The following is a 19324-nucleotide window of genomic DNA, read 5'->3' on the forward strand; positions in this document are numbered from 1 at the left end:
CCTGAGAGGTATATGCCATGACGAGCTGAGCTCCGAAGGGGTTAAAGATCAGTGTCCGGAAGTACTTGTTGCTTAAGACATCTCTAGATCTAGAGCCATACCTACTGTTGCCGTTATCTGCCTATGAGCGATTTTTATTAGTCAGGTTCAGAATGAATTATTTTCATCTTTTATTAGCTGTTCCTAGGGGGTCCTATAAAGGTAAAGTGCTAGCCCCCTGTGGATGCGACAACATGTCTCCACAGGACCTGTTGCACTTTATGTTTTTTTGTAAATTTTATGAAACACACAGGAGGCTTTTTTTTAAATTCCTTTTGAAAAAGTTACATTTTACACAGGTACGCCCCGCTCTCTATTACTTACAATTGTTAAAACCTGAATGTATCCCATTTGTGGCTGGATTTCTGAAATGCTCGCTAAGGTACAGAAAATGTTTGGAACTATAAAGGAACTAGATGATGCGTTCTTATTTAATTAATTGTTTTTATTCATATAATAGGATTTATTATACTGTCTTTCTTATATTTTAATTACTGAACGCATACTGGAATAACTGTACTGTTTGTCTGGGAATGCATATTTATTGGGATATGTATCATGTATTTTTAAAATGAGCTCGTAATGTAATTGTAATTTGTAACTTTTATGGTTTCATATTGTGTGAACCGAATAAAGTTTATTGAAATTGAAATTTACTCGCAAAATTGAATGTAGGTAGCAATCGCTAAAATATTAGCGAATCCTTAATATTCCTGAATAAAGAATCGCAAATTGAGATTCGCTAATAAGGAATATCTACCCATTCATTCCTATGGGCTTGGAGGCCCATAAGAATGAATGGGAAGATATTCTCCATTTGCAATTCGCTATTAGTGAATCGCAAATAGCGGGCGCTATTTCAAAGGTGCCAGGGTGTCAAAAGGACACCCTCTTGCACCCCTGAAATGTGCATCTGTGCACATGCGGCAACAAACAGAGAAAGGGGACTGTATAAGAAAGAAAAAGGATACAGTAGACTTCACCACTCTGACTCATCGCTTCTGTTGGCCAGTAATGTCTACAGGATGTGGATATATAAAAGCGAGTACATAGGTATAGTAACTTGCCATAGAAGAACTGGTAAATAGCGTCTGACAATTGACTTTACGGAACCTCTGTCCTGAGTATACCAGGGGCCGTATTACACATTATCACTGTTTGCACCCGGCGCACCTTTCATGTGAAAACACGGAGCAGCCTCTCCGTGTTTTCACAGTGCAGATGGCACCCGCCTTCATTTTAAAAAGGGGATTAGAGATCCCCTTGCTGGCAGGTGCAGTAAGTGACTGCACCCGCCTGCAACAGGATGTCTGGGGTGTCCATGGAACCCTCTTTGCCCCCGCAAGGGGCTGCTGTCAGGAGGCGCACTGACAGTGCAACACCTCTTAAATGGTGCACTGTCAATGCGCCTCCTGAGGGCTTCTTTGACTCTGCACCTGTGTCTGTAATTTAGCGCTGGAGCAGAGTCAAAGGAATTCCCTAATTTGCATAGGTAGCACCCCTATTCAAATGAGGGAACAACCTCTGTTGATAGCACTAGCGCTTTAAGCGCGCCAGCGCTATTATAGAAGGGGACACACATGCGTCTGTGTCCACTTCTATAATACCAAAGTGCCCCGGGGCATGCAAAGTGGGTGCAAACGCCCGTTGCACCCCCTGGGCACCATCTGTAATACAGACCCAGGTTAACTAGATCTAACACCATTGAGGACGAGGTACAATTGCCTCTATTTCCATAGTAAAATTGGCGGAAAACCAATTGACCCCAAGTTTACAATTTCCGGGGAATGTGCCCACATAGAATCAGCCATAGTAAGTACAGCACATACCTCTGGAAAGAGCCTAATATTCCTACTTGAACACCTGGAGTATGAAGTATCTACCGAGAAGAGTTCCTGTAGAGCACTGCTTGACTAACACTGCATGCCACTACAATACAGTGTGCAGGTACTCTCATTTCCATGAGAGTTATTGGTTTACAGTTTATTTGTTCAACAGAAAACATGGGGGTATGGGTGTTATTTGCTGCATCTCACAGGATAGAGCTGAAGACACAGAAGTAAGCCACGCCATGTTGGTGTGGGGAATCTGCTTGGATCACTCATCAGCAGCAACATTCAGTTATTAAGGTTCCCTACCCTGTGCATGCACTTTATTGTATTTAATGGAGTCTGGCAACAAAAACAGCCTCTGTGGTTAGGTTGATCGCTTTGGAAAACACAGAGGAATATCGAATTGCTCAATTCTTGTTTTCTCCTTGTGTATAACATTTGTGTTGTAAGTATACAGCAAATTGGCATTCTTCGTTGCAGTAACAACTTGCGGTTATTAAACTGTTGTTTGATTCTTGCAGGCTCATATTGTCGCTGTCCTAGTTCCCCTTCAGTATGATGGGACACCAGCCATCGACCTGAAAACAGTCCTGGGAGTGGACGGTGGAGCCATGGATGATCTTTGCAAAATGGTCCCTGAAATCAAAGAGCTTCTGGCCATGAAACCGGTGGTGTTGCCTGTGCAGCCCTACATGAAGCTGAAGTTCTCCTATCTCATCCTCCTGGGGTTTTGCATTAGTGATGAATTAATTCCTGAAAATATTGTTGAGGTGAGGAAGGTTATTTTTGTTAAGCTATCCTTATCAGTTATTTTGCTTAGATGAAGTTTTCATAATTCGTTCCTATTGTATTTTATCTGGGCATTTTGATAGAGTGGGCAATCTGTTTAGTTGATGGCTTTCATGTGCAGTGTTTGCTGGAGTGAATGCCAAGGTAAATCTTACATGCACCTCCACATCCCATAGGTTCACTCTGGCTGTTATGCCATATATTCAAGTGATTGTATAGAAATAGCTATACTGACGGCACCCGCAACTGAGACCACATCAACCAAGTTTGATTTAGGATATCATAGGGTGGAGAAATGAAATACTCTTGCTGGTGAACAACCTTTACAACGAAACTTTTACAACGCACTACCATTACAACGCGACCATTACAATGCAAACCATTACAACTCATTGCGCTGGGGGGCGCTCTAGGATAGGGAATACGTTTAATTTACTATCCAACACCTTCCCTAGTGTCCACGGGGACTGGAGTTGGAATAGTAAATTAAACTTTTCACTATCCAGCACCCCAAAGCGCTATGCATTGTAAAGGTTTGCGATGTAAAAACCGCGTTGTAAAGGCATGCGTGGTAAAAGTATGCGTTGTAACTTCATACATCCCTCTTGCTATGAATATTCTGTCTTTATGATTTTATCAATTTGTTTGATATTTTCTCTTTTGTTTGTCTGTTCAATACAGGTACTGACAGATGTGGCTCAGAGGTGCCTGGAGGTGTGTGAGCAGTCACTGTCAACAAAGGTCACCATCCACATTCCCGATCTGGGCGAACAAGGAGTGACAGCCAATGATATCATCCGAATTTTTTCTGATTCAGTTACTCAGTTTTCACAGAGACGTCGAGTGATCAAGCATATCCGACTTCTGTTGCAACCCCCTAAAGTCTCCACAGAGGTATGGAATTGCCTCATTTGATTGGCATAATAGCGAGTGGAGTTCAGGAGAAAGAAACTCAACTACAAAAGTTTTGAAAAGTCAACATCAGAGTTGTTCAGTAAGCCTGTGGTGTAAATTAGATTTTAGATATGCTACAAAGTAACAGGGCTTTGGGCCTGGCATGAAAGCAGGTGAATAACAGGGTGTTCCACTCATATGCCTCACTGGAATGGCCAGCTCAGTTAAGAGAGGGTTATGATAGCTGGGAATAGGAAGGGACAGTGGTGAGGCTAGGGGCCTCTGTTGGCGCGAGTGTGAGCTTTGTCACTCTGGCGGTAGATTCATTTATAAGCTCAGTTTGACTGATCATTGATCTTAAAACATTTGTGTTGGCAAGGGTGTGGAATACAGACATGCTAGTGCACTTAGAACAAAGCAAATGGGCACATTTCCTGCACAACAAAATCCCATAATAAAATATATTTCTGTAAATGAACTGCGCAGGCCATGAATTATAAACTAACACATCTTAAATCACTCCATCTAGGTAGCCAAGGCCAGGGCAAACCTGTAAGGAGTACCTTCAAACACTGTCACAGTAGGGCTTCTTGAACTAATTTCTACCTGGAGAGCACTTCAACCAAAAAAGTTAAACCTGATGGTTCACATTTGGGGCCTTGCTGACGCACTTGGAGGCTGAGAAAGGTTGAAGGGGTAAAGAGTAAGCTAAAGAAGAATTTATAATGGTTTTTGGTGATCAGATAGTTTCCAGTACCAGGATCCTGGTGGCACGTGATGTGCTAGGCGGCAGAAATGAAAAGTAGGAGTAGGCTGGTACTCACAACCCAGTAGGACGGTTGCAATGGTGTTCCTTCAGCTGATGGTCTAGTTTTCCTGACACACTATCCAACTGTGCCCTCACTCCTATTTGCTCATTTGTCCCTGAATAATCCATCAACTTGTTATCTCTTTGTCATTCGATCGTGGGTCACTTACTGCCATTTTTATCAAACTTTCATGCCACGCAATGCAGCAAGACAACTTGCTGCGCTGAGCGGACATATTTACCAATATATGGCGCCTTCCTGCTCTCTGCCTGCACTGACGCACAATGTGCTGCCTAGCGCCATCGCAGGCACCCTTGCACTGTGGTGCACGGGGGCCAGCATTGTAGGTAGATTTGTTTTTGTGCAGGAGGATTCACCTTCCTGCACAAAAATAATCCTCAGATGTATTTTCCTCTTTCTATGTGTGCTATAGAATGCAGCACACTGAGGAAGCGGAAATAACGAGGACAAATAAAGCTTTTTCTCCTTGTTGTGCTTCTGGTGGAAAGGCATACACTTCTGATGCCATCACAGGTCTAATAGTGTTGGTAAAGCTGGGAATGCATCAAACCCAAGGGTGGACCCATGCTCCACCCTTGTAACGTCCCCACCCCATAGTTTAACCCAAGGCAGTGACTTGACCTGCATTGCTTTACATCAGATTAACCAAAGCACACAAGGCCACTTCCAGGTCTTGCATGACTTGGTAAATCTGAATCTAGGTTTTGAGTCGCCCTGTGTCACCTTGTGTGGTGCAAGGTTGATGCAAAACTATGATACTATGATAAATCAGTCCCTTAATTGTAAAAGGGCTCATTCACGGTTACTTTGGAGTTCCTCACTGACATCCTTTCTGTGAAATTTATCTGATTTGAGATTTTATTAAAATGTTGTTTATTAACTTAAAGCTCCCTGATCTGGCTTGACCTCACAACTTGATTGTTACGTAATGCGCTGTACTGTACTCGCCTCAGCAGTTCCTTCTTTGATCTGGTTCGTGACTGCTGAACCATTTCTACCTAAAAGTCCAAGAGGCTTGGGAGGCCAATGTTTTGTCACAGACCATGTCCCCTGGGTCCTGGTTAGTCGGGAATGCTAGCAAACTCACATTTCATAGTTTGCAATTGTCCCTGAGACTGTAAAGCTCAATGAAAAAGGGCAAGCGCAACAAAATGTACAAACACAACTGATTGTGAGAGAATATAAATCCTTGTATCATGGCTGCCAGATGTACTGAAATGAAAAGTTAATACTACAGGTCAAAAAACAATGAACAGAAATCGTGTTTAGCGAACATGCCAATTGAAGGTATATTTCATAACTTCCAGAATGGATGAATTTTGCACTCGAAAGGGCATTCCAAAGCTCATTGTTCTAAAAGACTTTAGACTAAATCAAATGGGAGAATTGCAGATATCTATAACAGCTCTTCATTTCCTTTCCTTCGCTTTTCAAAAATGGTTCGCATACATCATCACTTCAAGGTCACAGTTTATGAAAATTGACTCTCTTAGCCTGGATGCACTGGTTTGTCAACTGCATACCTTGCACCAATACTCTATGCTTTGTCTTAAAAAACTGAAACTTCACCAACGTTACTACTCTAACAACACGTCACTACAAAGACTTAGAAAATGGATGTGTTTACTCTCAAATCCATCAAACAGTCTTCCTATGCGCTTATTGACTACTACCTCTAGAGCAAAAATGGCTTCTAAATTGTATTAACTTAGGTGAACATTACCTCTAGTTGGATTCACCATTGGCCTAAATATCTCTGTGAAACCTCAAGGCTCCATTTTGAAAAAACCCACCTGATAACAGCTTCTCATAAAACTAAAACCTTCTAAACCGCCTTCAGACTTCCGAGCCAATGTTTATATCTAGTTGGTGTATTGTAAATGCAATACTGGCTGAACTTTACAAACTCCACTTTCTCCCTCTTGGTTCCAAATTTCAATTCAAAGCGACATGCATCACCCTAGACCTGCTCTGCTATTAAAAGGCACATTTCTCATCATCGAAGGGGAAAATGAATACTTGAAGCAAATAATTGATGCAAGAACGATCAAAAATAAAATGATTAATATCATTGAACCAAGCGTACTCCTACTGAGGAATTTTGACCGATTTCAAAATCTCTTTCCTTAAGGAGAATCTGATGACCCATTTATTGCGATCCAATGGAAAGACAATCATTGCAACTTCCACCCTTCTAGCTCTGCAGTCTCTCGTTGTTATTGTAATACTGTTGTTTATCTGGCACTTGCGTAGTGTTCAGTGTATTTCCTATTTCATGTGAACGTTGCCCATGTGCTGGGCCCATAGCACAGAAATAGCCCTAATAAATAAATGTATAATTCCCCATTATCACCAAATTTTAGAACTAAGCAGCTGCAGTTGACATAGTTTCTAGATGGTGGGTGTAATTAAATTACTGGTTTGGATTAACAAAAGAGGAAGACTACTGCTAGGGCAGAGAGAAGGCATCAGATTGTCTCACTTCAAACTCTGGCACTTGAAATCTCTTCATGAGTGGCACTGGCCACCCAAATGTAGACAACATTGTCTATAATTGGAGTACATTTCTGGAAATGTACAGAACACAGTTGCGGAAAGATACACCTTTATTGCTCCATCCACTTACATTACTGGGGTGACAATACCCAAATTGCATAAATTTAGGACTTACAAAATTCCACACGAGTAACAATCTTCTATATAATTACAGCAGAATGATTGAAACTACTTCAATGGGAGCCAAACCTAGGTGATTGGAAAATCTTGATGCTCCAGATTACAGATCTGAAATAGTAGGAATTTTAAATTTGGCTTTGTTTATTAATCAATTACAGGGTACAAGTACAAGAGTGGTATTCCCTTGTAAAACCTCTGAAACCTGTCAACGGAAATTCATCTATTTGGTCTTATCTCCACTCTGACTGATGAAAGCTATTACCCAACCCCCTTGAAAGAACAGGAGAAGATATATGAAGTAGCTGCATTTACCAAGACGTAAAATGTAGTCACTGGTATCTGAAAATTGTTAAATCGTTTGAAAAGTGTGTAGTTACGTGCGCCTGTCCAGAATTTGTAATATTGAATATGAAACATATTGCAAGATCTCGTTTAATCAACATAGTCTAGATGACGATTGTATGTCTTGAAAGTAACAACACCATGCTCAACAAGTATATTTTATTTGTTCTGTGTCTTCAGTCTTGTTCTAGGGTCAGCACTGATAACGCGTAGTTAATAAACAGTGAAATAAAAGAAAAACTAAAAGAAAACATACCATAAAGAAATAAAGGGAATTTATCTCCACTATACAATACTGAGAAACGTTACCATCAAAAAGTGTTTTTATATAGTGCTTCTTATCACACTGCTTCTGTTTTTAGGCGCTGTAAGTTACTAGCAATACTGCATTTGAGGAAAAAAACTACTAATTAACAGAAGTAAAACTCTGTCTTTTTTAGGCCGAGCAAAGAATGGAAAGTCGACTAGGTATGTAAAATACATTTATATATATATATTTCCCTTAAAAATGTTCTTCAAAATCACTGCCAAGATATGTATTCCTCGAAATTAGTGTCATTTGACACCCAGATATCGCCCACCAGTATGTGTGATTCTATAACTTTTTTAGCATCTGGTAAAATATAAAGGAGCGTTTTTTCAGGTTTGTCTATGCTGCCTTCACACCAACAGAACCAGGGGGCACTTTCTGTAGCCCTTGCATAAATGTCAATATTTTGAAGAGGAAAGTGAGAGATTTAAAAAACACAATCTGGAGAATGTATTTCCCCCATTAACTTCAATTGTAGGAGAGGCAATGACATGCACCTGAATCTGTTCTATTGGAATGTATGCTCTTGTTTTTTTTATTTTTTTCATTTTATTTTTTAAAATCAACTCCCCCCAAAGCTGAAGCTTGTTTCTAATAAACAGAAAAGAAATGTCGCTGCCTCGCAGAGAGTTTCTTCCTTAACATCAAAAGCATGTCTTCGGTTTCTTGACCAGAACAGGTAGACCTTGCATGGTGGGCCAGGCATCCAAAACATAAGCTTGGGGAGACCTGCTCTGAATGGGGGGACCTCTAACATTGACAAGCTGGCTAAAGGGGTCCACCAGTGATGTCTACTGAGGCTACCGATCAGAAAATCGCCGTTGCCCAGCCTATTTTTAGAAAGGGGAACCGTAAATTTGGTGGAACGGGAGATTAAACTTCTGGAGAGCTCTACATAACCCAGTTTACATGCTGCTCTTGCTTTCATTGTCCTCACTGGGCGTCTTCCACCACAGCATGGCACCCACGTTGAGCCTAATTCACTAAACGTTTGTGTACCTCAGTATCATGCAGCAGTGAAAAAAACACAGATTCACATTTATCAAAACCAAATCCTGATTTGAAGATTTTCCTAAACACATATCCAGTTTAAGTTTGAGAAAAGTACACTTACTTAGTGAACTTTTATGAATAATTAAGTCAGAATTAAAAGGTTTTTGTGAAATTGAGGTAGCAATGAAAACTTGTGTGAACTGTAGGAGAGTAGGGTCTGCAATCCTATGATCACCCCAGATTTTTGCTTTTTGCTTCACTGGTTTACGACTTTCCCTGGCTGTGGGCCTGCTAATCAGACCCACAGCCTAGCTGTTCTCTCTCTAAATTGACTGACATGTACCTTAGGTGCATTTACCAATTGGTACTGGGCCACCTTATCAGTCCCTGTACAGTATACCTTAGGTATCCAGGGCATAGGTGTACCCAGGACCTACCAGGGGCTGCAGCATGTATTATGCCACCCCTGGCTGGCCATCCAAATCTGACACAACTGGCTGCACGACAGTTGGGGCAAGGTGGTGTAATCACCCTTTGCTTTAGATATAGTATTCCTATATCTAACCCTAAAATGGACACATGTATTCCTATCAGTCACTCCTATGGCAGGCCTTAACAATCCTGAAGGCAGAGTGCTTGGAATTATGTGAGATGGTGCTCTGGCATGAGCTGAGCCCGTCTGCAGCTTGCGGAACCAAGTCCTAATAGCTGTTCCATGATAACGTGTACCATATACTCTTAAGTGCATTATAATCCTCGCGGTTATTTGCTATCTTTGGTATCGCTTTATCAAAACATGTCGAGTAAGGTGTCATACGAATTGGAATACTAACCCCTCGCCAATTCTGGCGACGGGGTTAGCATTCCACCCTTCTAGAGGGACACGACATGTATGTAACTGTGAACCCCAGTTAAAGTTAACTCGAGCCTCAGCATCACAAAATGGATGCTGCCACCACAGACACAAGTCTGACCTCCTGCTGCTGGGAGTCCTTCCAGCGAGGAGAGCTTGGACAAAGGGTTTCCTGTCAGGGGCGGTGCTAGCACCATCCCAGACAGGGTTTTGTGTATCCCAGGTAGGCAGGGCTGAGAAGGAAGGTGACTGCAAGTGGCACCCCGGTGCTCACTATGCATCTGCCGGTTTGAACCAGTTCCAGGGGCACACCAGCCCCTGAGCTGGGGAAAGTCCGGACAAGGGAGAGGGGTGTAACCACCCCTCTCCTGGTCCCACCCATGGGCAGGACCTAGTCGTGTGCCAGCCCCTTTTTTTAGAATAAAGGTAGGAGCAGGCCCCCTTCCCAAATTAGATAATTCTGAATCTTGACTACTTTCCACGAAAGGACTCTTGACCATTTCTGAAGACTCTCCCTTGTGGCTAAGGAGTAGCCACCCTGCACCCGCAGGCACCATCTAAGCATCGCGGTTTGCTGTAAGTCCATCCTCCGGATCAAGACTGCCCAGCTCGACGAGACCCGGATTCCCTGGCATCTCTGACCTCTACCTACATCATCAGCCCAGCTGAGATTTGTGGGTGCGACGAGACCTGAAGGGACCGGCCATCTCCAAAACTGCACGACGCTTAACCAGCACGACCGCCGAGGGATCCTCGAGTGAGTGCTTAGGGGTTTGAGAAGCCCCTGACCCTGAGCAGCTCCAGCACCGAAGTCCAGCCCCCCAGCATCCACGAGATCTGCGTGGGGCCCTTCTGCTCTTTGCTGCTCACCGCGTTGTTCGTCACTTGTCTGCTGGCTAGTGGCCCTCCTGACGACGAACCACGACGATTGCACCGCTGGTCTGGTTGCTCCAGACTGGCCCTTGCTCCCTTCCAAGAGAGGAGCACCCCGGACCCTCCTGGTCCACTCCAGAAGCCATCTTGACTCCACCGCGTGGGCTTGACTTTGCCAAGGTTTTTTGCCCCAATCCTGGGTCCAGCATCGCCGACAGCAGACACCTTCGTGGGACAGCTCGCACCTCCAGCCTGGTCGCCGACAACGCGTCCTGGTCCGAGGGACAGCAGAGTCCAGCGTCGCCCACTCACCTGGTCGAGGTGACTTCATCCGGTGCCATCCTGGTGCCCGCCTAATCACTGGCTAGTGATTAGGAACTGAGTCCCCTCTGCTTTCAGGTCGTCTCCATCTTCGATCCAGGCTTGGATCACTCCGGACATCTTCACTGGTCGCCTGACTGCAACTTCTTCTTTCAGGCTCCATAGACTTCAACGAGGATTCCTGACGTCTTTTGAACCATATGCAGCCGCAGCCCCTGGGCTAGGTAACCTGAGCATTTCGGTGCTCCAACGTAGGTTCACTATCTAAGTGTCCAGATCCTTTGTCGTTTTCAGTCTATCTAGTCGGATTCGTCTGATAACAGTAACTTTGTGAATACTAGCATCCATAGACTTGTCCCGCATCCCGCGTGAGAGTGCACACTCTGCACCCGATCTCCCTAGGCCTCCTGCTCCTAACCTGAAGGTTCAGTAGTGTAGTCCTAGCGATCCTGAAGCCTCTGGATCTTGTAACTTACCTGCTAGTATTTCGCATTCCACTTTTAGTGTATATGGTTTTTCGTGCCCCTCGGGCATTTGTGTAAATTGTGCGACTTAAAGTATTTTCTTAAGAGTTTTGTTGTGTGCTTAGCTCCCTGACTCATAAAGAGTTCAGGGTAGACTTGTTATAAATAAATATCCTTTTATTTTCATAACAACTTGTCCTTTCACTTGGTGTTCAAGGGGTATATGTGATGGTATAACAGCTGGCTTAACACGCCCTCTAGAGTTTAGCCTAAAGACTGCTCTTGTCCATGCTACTAGGATAGCTGGTCTATAAGGTTGACTTACAACCAATCATCAATAAGGGTCGTTTGGAATGATACACAGTGATCACTAGAATAGTGAGCACTACATATCAGGCCAACTTCTCACATGAACATAAATGCATTTAGAATTTTATGAAAGGCAAAGTATGCTTTCCAGCTGAGGAAGAGATGAGAACACTTGTATGTTTCATGAGAATATAAGGGATAGAGCTTATCCTCAGGAAAAAAAAAATCCTAAAATAGAAAACAAGATTAAACATATTACATATGCTGATGCACATTTCTGCTTTTACCATGTGACTTCAACAACAAGAGCACATTTTGCATGAATAAGAATTATTCACTAGGCGTGCTCCTGGAAATGTATGATTTTTATAGAATTTGAGTACACTATGGGATTTTTGTATACCTCATAAATGTTGTAAATGTACTTCAAATAGAGGAGGAAATCTTAAAAGGAGTAGATTAAAAAATATATATTTTTGCGCGGGGGCTAGTGATATTTTTTTAACAGAACCACATCAAGTCTGACCAGCGTGTATCATCTTTGTAGTAATAATTGTCGGAAGTACATAGGTTGATAGAATGATAAGATATTGTTTGTCTATACTCTTCACATTTCTATCCAGGTCGTTTATAAAAACAATAATAAAATATTGACCTGGAAGCAGTGCTGTGACACTTACTTCGAAGCTGCAAATCTGTCTGTAGTTTCCAGGGGTTGTGCTTTGTGCCTCAGGTGCATCAACCCTGGGGCCCATTAAACTTTGATTATTGATGTTATTTCATAATGCCAACAGCAGCCAGGGTGCCCATTTCTTTTCTTGCTCTAGGGGCCCTGAGACACCATGTACGGTTCTCGTAATTACCTTCTTCACCCAAAATGCACTTGGGTAAGGACACATGTCGGGAAGGACAGCAAGATATGCACTATTGTAGGATCTCTAGACTACCTTTAAAGAATGGTCTGCCACTGAGAAGGATCAAGCCAGGTGAAGGCAATTTTAAAAATTACTGATTGGCTCATGCATAATGCTTTTCTTTCAGTTTACATGTGGAAGAATTGCTGTGAGTGTCCACCACCAGTATTGTGTCCCACTTGTTCTTATCTAGTTGACACAAATATATATAGACATTATCATAGCCATTTTCTATTTAATGCATGGATTAATGGTGCTACTCTGTGCCCAATATGTATGGCTCATGTGACATCATTAGAAATGGGGAGCCAGCCTCTGGAGGCACATTTCCAATAAAGGGAGTGATTCAGGAATGGGGACCAAATGAGGTAGCCCCTCATGGTCAAAGCACTTTACAGCAAGAATGGCCTCACCCCTAAGAAGCATAGGCTAATGTTCCTGGACAGCCAGAAGCTGCCCCACCAGTCCTGGGTAGATTATATGGACAACTTCTACAAGGCACTGGATGGCTGGGTAAAGGACAGTGATGTGAGTGATTACCGTGCCCTGTACAATTTGGTTGCCAGAGTGCACATGTACAGTAGTTGTATTCTAGAGCAGCGCCACCATCTAATATAGAAATCTCACTAGTCCTGGGGAGCATCCCAAGAAGGCGGACCACTGGGTTAGCACCAGGCTCCAAAAGAAAGTAGCTGGGAGTAGACACAAAAACGGGGGTACAGGTCCCCCCCCAGCTGAGTGAAGGGGAGTTCCAGGGTGACACAGACAAGTCCAAGAGTAAAGTGGGGGTAAAGGAGTCCCTGCCTCTTCCGGGAAACAAGGGGCGGTTTGATGGTTGGTGGCCCAGGACACTCCATTTCCAACCCAATTGCTTTGAGTGTTCCCAGTTAGGACACAAGCAAGGGAACTCTGTCCCAAGAAACCACCCAGTGGTGGAAACGCCACAAAGTTGGCTACTGTGGCTCTTGGAGGAAGGAGTACACCAGAAAAGAGTGTAGAACATGCCCCGGTCTCGTTTAGTTGGGAGCTAGACTCGGAGAGTAGTTTTGTGATTCCTAAGGGTAGGAGTCACCACATTCATCAGATCACAGTAAATGGAATCCCTATCACTGCTCTGGGAGATGCTGGTACCAGTCAGAGCATGGTAGTGGAAATGCTGGTCTCTCAAGATCAGTACCTGCCAGAACAGATGTGTAGGGTGAGCTATGCACTTGGGAAGGCTTTGTTAGCCCTTGAATTGGATGGGGTAGTGGCTCTGAGAAGGGTCATAGTTAGTGCTCAGATGTCCATTGACTGCATTCTGGCAAATGACTTACCAACAGCGTCAGAAGAGAGGGGAGTGGCGGGCTACCCAGGGTGCCGACAGCTGAGTTTTCTGGTGGTATTACTCCTAAGAGTACAGAGGCCCAGATAGAGGGGCAGTGGGTATAGACAGTCCAGGTGGGAGGTATAATGGATCAGGCAGCTATGAGGCCATTTCTGACCGGGAGGTGCTCCCTGTGCTGTCTCAGAGACGGATGGCAAGAGACCTGCATCAGGCACACTCCTACTTGACATAGACAATGGGGTGACCACTGAGAGAGATGATGTTCTCCCCCTGGATGCCCGGGCCAGGGCTGGACTGGTCATAGCGGGCACAGGGTGTTTCCCTGGTGGGCCGCCTAGGGACGGGGGGGCATTTTGGGCCTCTGGGGGCTGTTTTTGTTACAGGGCCATTTTTGCAGCTTAGCAAAATCGTCCGAAACCTGCCCTGGCAAACAGCTCGGCCGCTCCCAGGGGGCCAGCCAAGCTCTTTGCCAGTACCAGTTTTGGTTTCCGGCCCTGGCTCTGGCTGGCCAGGCAGTTCAGCTTCAGGGTATAGAGTCTGGACCAAGCGGCTAGTTTTAGGACACCAACCCTAGATTGGTGGGAAGGAGAGTGGGAGAAGGATGCCTTACACCTGGGGCTGGTGACCCTGCTCTGAAAAGCCACAGAGGTTAAGGAACCTGAAGGAGCAAGTAGGGAACTCCTTTCTATCCCCAAGACTGAAAGTGAGGCCTACCCAAGGCCACTGCTTGGAGCCTCCACCTGACATTGGATGGCCCGGGGTCTGGCTCTGGACACTGACAGGTGTCAGTGGCTTCTGTTGTTTGTTTACTTGGTTGGGGATAGAAGCCATGGTGTTACTTCCCACCTACTGAGATGCATCTGTGAGTAAGATAAGAGTCAGGAGCCTCCCAGAGGAGGCCCAGAGGTGAAAAGAAGGGTTCCCCATGGACTAGCTGAGTGACACCAGAATATAATGTCAGGGGGAAACAGTTAGGCTTGGATGGGCATAGAACTGACAAGTGCCACTGCAAAAGAGGGCCATTGTGTATGTTCTCTCATCTCGCAAGGAAGTCCAACAAGATATTGATTTGTCTACCATAGCTTTTGGCTGGAAGGGGAATCACGTTGGACCAGACCCATTTTTAGGGCTACCCCCAGATTTTTGTCTTCTGTTGCTGAACCTGTTTTTGTTGCACTTTTACCCGCCTGAAACATGAAATAAATTGCAGTACCTGAATGGCACATGTAATTTACTTGTAAGTCCCTAGTAATTGGCACTACATTTACATTGGTCCTGTTAATTAAATGCTACAAGTGGGCTGCAGCATTCATTGTGCTTCCCACTAAAGTAACCTTTTAAAGCATGTCTCAAGCATGCCACTGCAGCCTGTAGTGCAGTTTTGACTTGGCAAAATAATCATTTTGCCAGGTCTAATCCTTCCTTTTTTAATACTTATAAGTCACCCCTAAGCTAGGTCTTAAAGGCCATTGACTCACAGTGTGCTACCTTATTACATTAAATAAGTGCTAACTTTGGATTTGGGGTACGTAAAGATCTGCTGTTTGGATTCAAATGTATTGTAATGTAAAATACCCTTAATGGTAAAGTTGGATTTTAAGTCACAATTCTGAAAATGCCCGTTTAAATTTTTTTTACTTTTCTTGTCCTTACCATTTGGACCTTCTGCCGGTGTCATGGGTCACATAACAGTGAATGTCTTTGCCGTTGGGGGTTTGTGTATTCCTCCCAGACAGTGACACACATGGGATTAGGTATGGACTGGATGGGCCGCATGCTAGGATGGCTGTGGCCTGAGCTGTGCTTTGCCCCTCTTGCACTTAAAAGGGCTGGCCTCCAGCACCCACAATGGAACCTGACACCAGTCTATTGTCACCTCAGACAATGTGGAGCCTTGACAGTGGAAAGGAAGAACTTTCCAAAATCAGATGTGTCTCCCCACAAACAAAGGCTGGCACCAGGTATAAATATTGGACCCCCATACCAACTCTTCAGTACTTTTCTGGACCTGTGCACATTACAGAGGAATGACTGCCCTGGAACCAGAGGGCCATCCTGCTGCTGCCAGAGGACTTCCCTGCTTATTAATGACTGTCTTGTTGTCTGAGAAAGAAGACTTGACCTGCTTACCTTCATCCCAGGCTAAGGTAAGTGATTCCAAGGGTCAGTTTGCTGACCTACTTTTTGGACTACAGGGACAGAACCAGCTCCAGAGGCCTTCCTGCAACTGCCCAGCTGACCCACTGCAACTGAACCTGTTTGGACCTGCCTGAGCCCTGCTGGTAGCACATGCCTGGAGTGAGTCCTGATCCCCAAGAGGAGCCCACCAAGTCCTGAAAACCTGGGCTGGCATCGGAGTGTACACCTCTCTGCTTGTGTGCTCCACCAGAACCAACTGAATGCAACCCAACTTGATGCAGGACCACGCATCATAGCTCGTGATCGGTGACATTTTTGGAACTGACAAATTGCAATGCAACTCAACACAGGACCCTGCATCACAGCTCTTGATCGGTGACCTCAATGGAGCTATCGCAGCATTACCCAAATTGTTGCATGACTTGGCATTGCTGCTCCTCATTGGAACCAATGCAGCGTGACATGTCATCTCACTTCAAGGAAGGTAAAATTCTGAGCAGGACTAACCTGGTCCCTCGCGCCCAGCTTGAACTTGTGACGTGATCCTGGTCCCAGTGCAACCAGATGACCAAAGTTAATTTTACCTAAAAATGTATATCTTGGATCCTACTGATTGGATTTTTGTTGTTCTGGTGTCATTTTATGTATTAAAATGTACTCTTTTTTTGGGATTTTTCTTGTGTTGTGTTTTCACTTTATGACTTTTTGTGTGCTGCATAACATTTTTAAAAATTGCCTCTAAATTAAGCCTGACTGTTTTTGTACCAGGCTACCAGACAGGCAAACACAATGCTTGTCAGGGTGTACCACAAAAAGTCACTAAAATTACCTGCATTTATTATTTGAGTCAGGATTCCACCCCATCTTAACTGATAACCCAATTTCTTACAATAGTAATGGGAACATTATCACATCAGGTTCAACACAACTTCGTGCCAATGTGGAGTAGTGCTCAAAATTTATGTCCACTTACTCACATATTTTAAACTCTCCAGTGACCGGAACAGGAGTATGGCCTTGCAGTCCTTGATATAAAAACGATTTTGATAAATTAGAATGGAGATTTATAATGACATTTTAGGCACAAAAAATGATATTTGGATCCAGTTTCCAAGGAGAGTTGTGATATACGAAGGGAAACTAAGCAAGGCTACCTACTCTCACCAGTGGTTTTTACATTGCCCATTGAGCTGCTGGATTAAGTAGAGGTGTGTGACACAAAATGGAGAATGGCAGTAAGAGAAAGTACTCACATCATTTCTATGCATACAGGTGAATCACTGATATATTTGACAAAACTAACAGACTCAATGCCTGTGGTGTTAATAGAGTTTGATTAACAATCAGAGGGGGAGAGAGAGAAATCAGAATGGATTCATTCTTCCTCGGCATATTTAAATAAACAGTTAGAATCCGCTCCTTGAGATTAAGGGTGTCTCCTCCACAGTGGGGAACACCTTTATGTTTTTAGGTCCCCTCACACACCAACAGGCCCCTTGGTGTCATGCTTCATCATCGGGGTCTTCGTACCCCTCTACGGGGTACGCGTGCTGCGACTTACGGAGACGTGGGAGCACTTGTTAGACTAGGTGTGGTGTTGGTGAGGGGGTATTTTGAATAAATGTGAGTGTATTGTGGGGTTTGGGAAATAGTGATAGTTAAAAAGAACCTGGCTCGTGGGGTGACTAAAAATTATTTAATAAGCCCCCAGGCTGGTGCTGTTTAAAATGAGGGTGGGAGGTCACTACGCTGACAATGTGCGTTACCTCCTTTTTGTGTGCGTCGACATGTTTCGGTGCCAGAACCACCTTCTTCAGGACGGGGTGCACAAATCCCCACCTTACTCACGTTTCTCTAACTAATACCAGAATTTTCTAATAAAAGAGAGGAAACATTACAGTGGCTATTACACCCTCACCTAGTAGAAACCCAAGATACTTTACCCGGGGATAGGCCGCTCTTGATTTCTTTGCGTTTATGTGTAGTCCTGCCTTCTGGAGAGCCTGCAAGACGTTCTTTACGTGGACTAAATGCTGTTCCCACGTTTTGCTAAATATAACAATGTCGTCCAGGTATACCGAACAATAGGTGTTGTGATTTTTTAGGACATTATTCATTAGCCATTGGAACGTGGCGGGGCCCCGTGTAGTCCAAAAGGAAGAACATTGAACTCATATAGGCCTTCCTCCATGGCGAATGCGGTCTTTTTCCTGTCCTCTTCTCTCAGGGGTACCTGCCAGTATCCTTTTGTTAGATCCAGCGTTGTTATATACTTGGCATCCCCTATTCTCTTCACTAGCTCATCCACCCGTGGTATGGGGTATGCATCAAAGGCAGATATGGCATTTAGGGCCCTAAAATCCATGCAGAACCTAGTGGATCCATCTGGTTTTGGAATCATCACTATAGGAGAGGACCAGTTGCTGTGTGAGGGTCTTATCACACCCAGTTTGAGCATGTCCTGTACTTCTTTCCTAACGTCTGCTCTCCTGGAGGCAGGGATTCTATATGGTCTTTGTTTGATTATTTTACCTTCCTCTGTCTCTATTCTGTGTTCAGTCAAATGAGTCAACCGTGGGGTGTCAGAAAATATAGAAAAAAAGGATATAGAGCCTTCATCAGGTCTTTTTCTTTCATGGGAAGGTCAGGGTTGATGGGTAATTGCTCTATGGTGGTCTTATTCCCGCTCACTGGCAGACCAAAGTGTGCTGATTGAGGAGGGGGCCCTAACCATTTCTTTAAAAGATTAATGTGAAACGTTTGTTGTCGTGTTGGGGATAGTTTTACTCTGTAGGTTGTTTTGCCTATCGTTTCCGCTATAACCAAGGCGTATGTGTGTCCCCTCGAGGATCGGGGTAGGGGGCCTATGAGGTCCATTCCAACCCATTCGAATGGTTTACCTATGAGGGGCATGGGTTGGAGGGGTATTGCTTGAGGTCTGGTCATATTTTTCTTTTGACATACCTCACATCTTTTACAGAACATTTTGGCCTCCTTGTAGATGCCTGGTCAATAAAAATGTCTTGTTACGTTTTGGGTGGTTTTCTCCGCCCCTGAGTGTCCTGCTGTGAGATGGGAGTGGGCATAGTATAAGATCTGATCCCTAAAATCCGTGGGCACCACTAATTGAGGTGGATCACCTGCCTTTCCTTCCCTATACAGGAGGTTTTCCTTTATAAAGAACCTGGGATATGTAATGGCGGTGTTAGACTGAGCTGCATGTGCTGTTTCCCAGGCGTTAAAGAGAGCAGTGTCATTGGCTTGCGTGAACCTAAAGCTCCTGTCCAGGACCCAAGGCTCTGTGGCTAACAGGGCCGGAAGTTTCTTGGTGGGGCTTTGAAACTTGTTGCCAAATAAAGACATGAAGTCAGGATTATCTACCCTTATTATGAGATCTTCGGGTAGGGAGTCTATTACTC

General features: G+C 44.2%; 1 protein-coding gene across 1 annotated transcript in view; it reads left to right on the forward strand.

Moving 5' to 3' along the window:
* The window catches only part of LOC147692141 (uncharacterized), a 605572-nt gene that overhangs the window by 154762 nt on the left and 431486 nt on the right, over window positions 1-19324 (forward strand). Inside the window, exons 4-6 of the mRNA XM_086939503.1 lie at window positions 2393-2641; window positions 3342-3554; window positions 7843-7870. Coding sequence (XP_086795629.1) covers window positions 2393-2641; window positions 3342-3554; window positions 7843-7870 — 490 coding nt within the window. The remainder of the gene's footprint in view (window positions 1-2392; window positions 2642-3341; window positions 3555-7842; window positions 7871-19324) is intronic.

This window comes from Lissotriton vulgaris, chromosome 9, assembly GCF_964263255.1.
Source record: "Lissotriton vulgaris chromosome 9, aLisVul1.2, whole genome shotgun sequence".
NCBI classification, from domain to species: Eukaryota; Metazoa; Chordata; class Amphibia; order Caudata; family Salamandridae; genus Lissotriton; species Lissotriton vulgaris.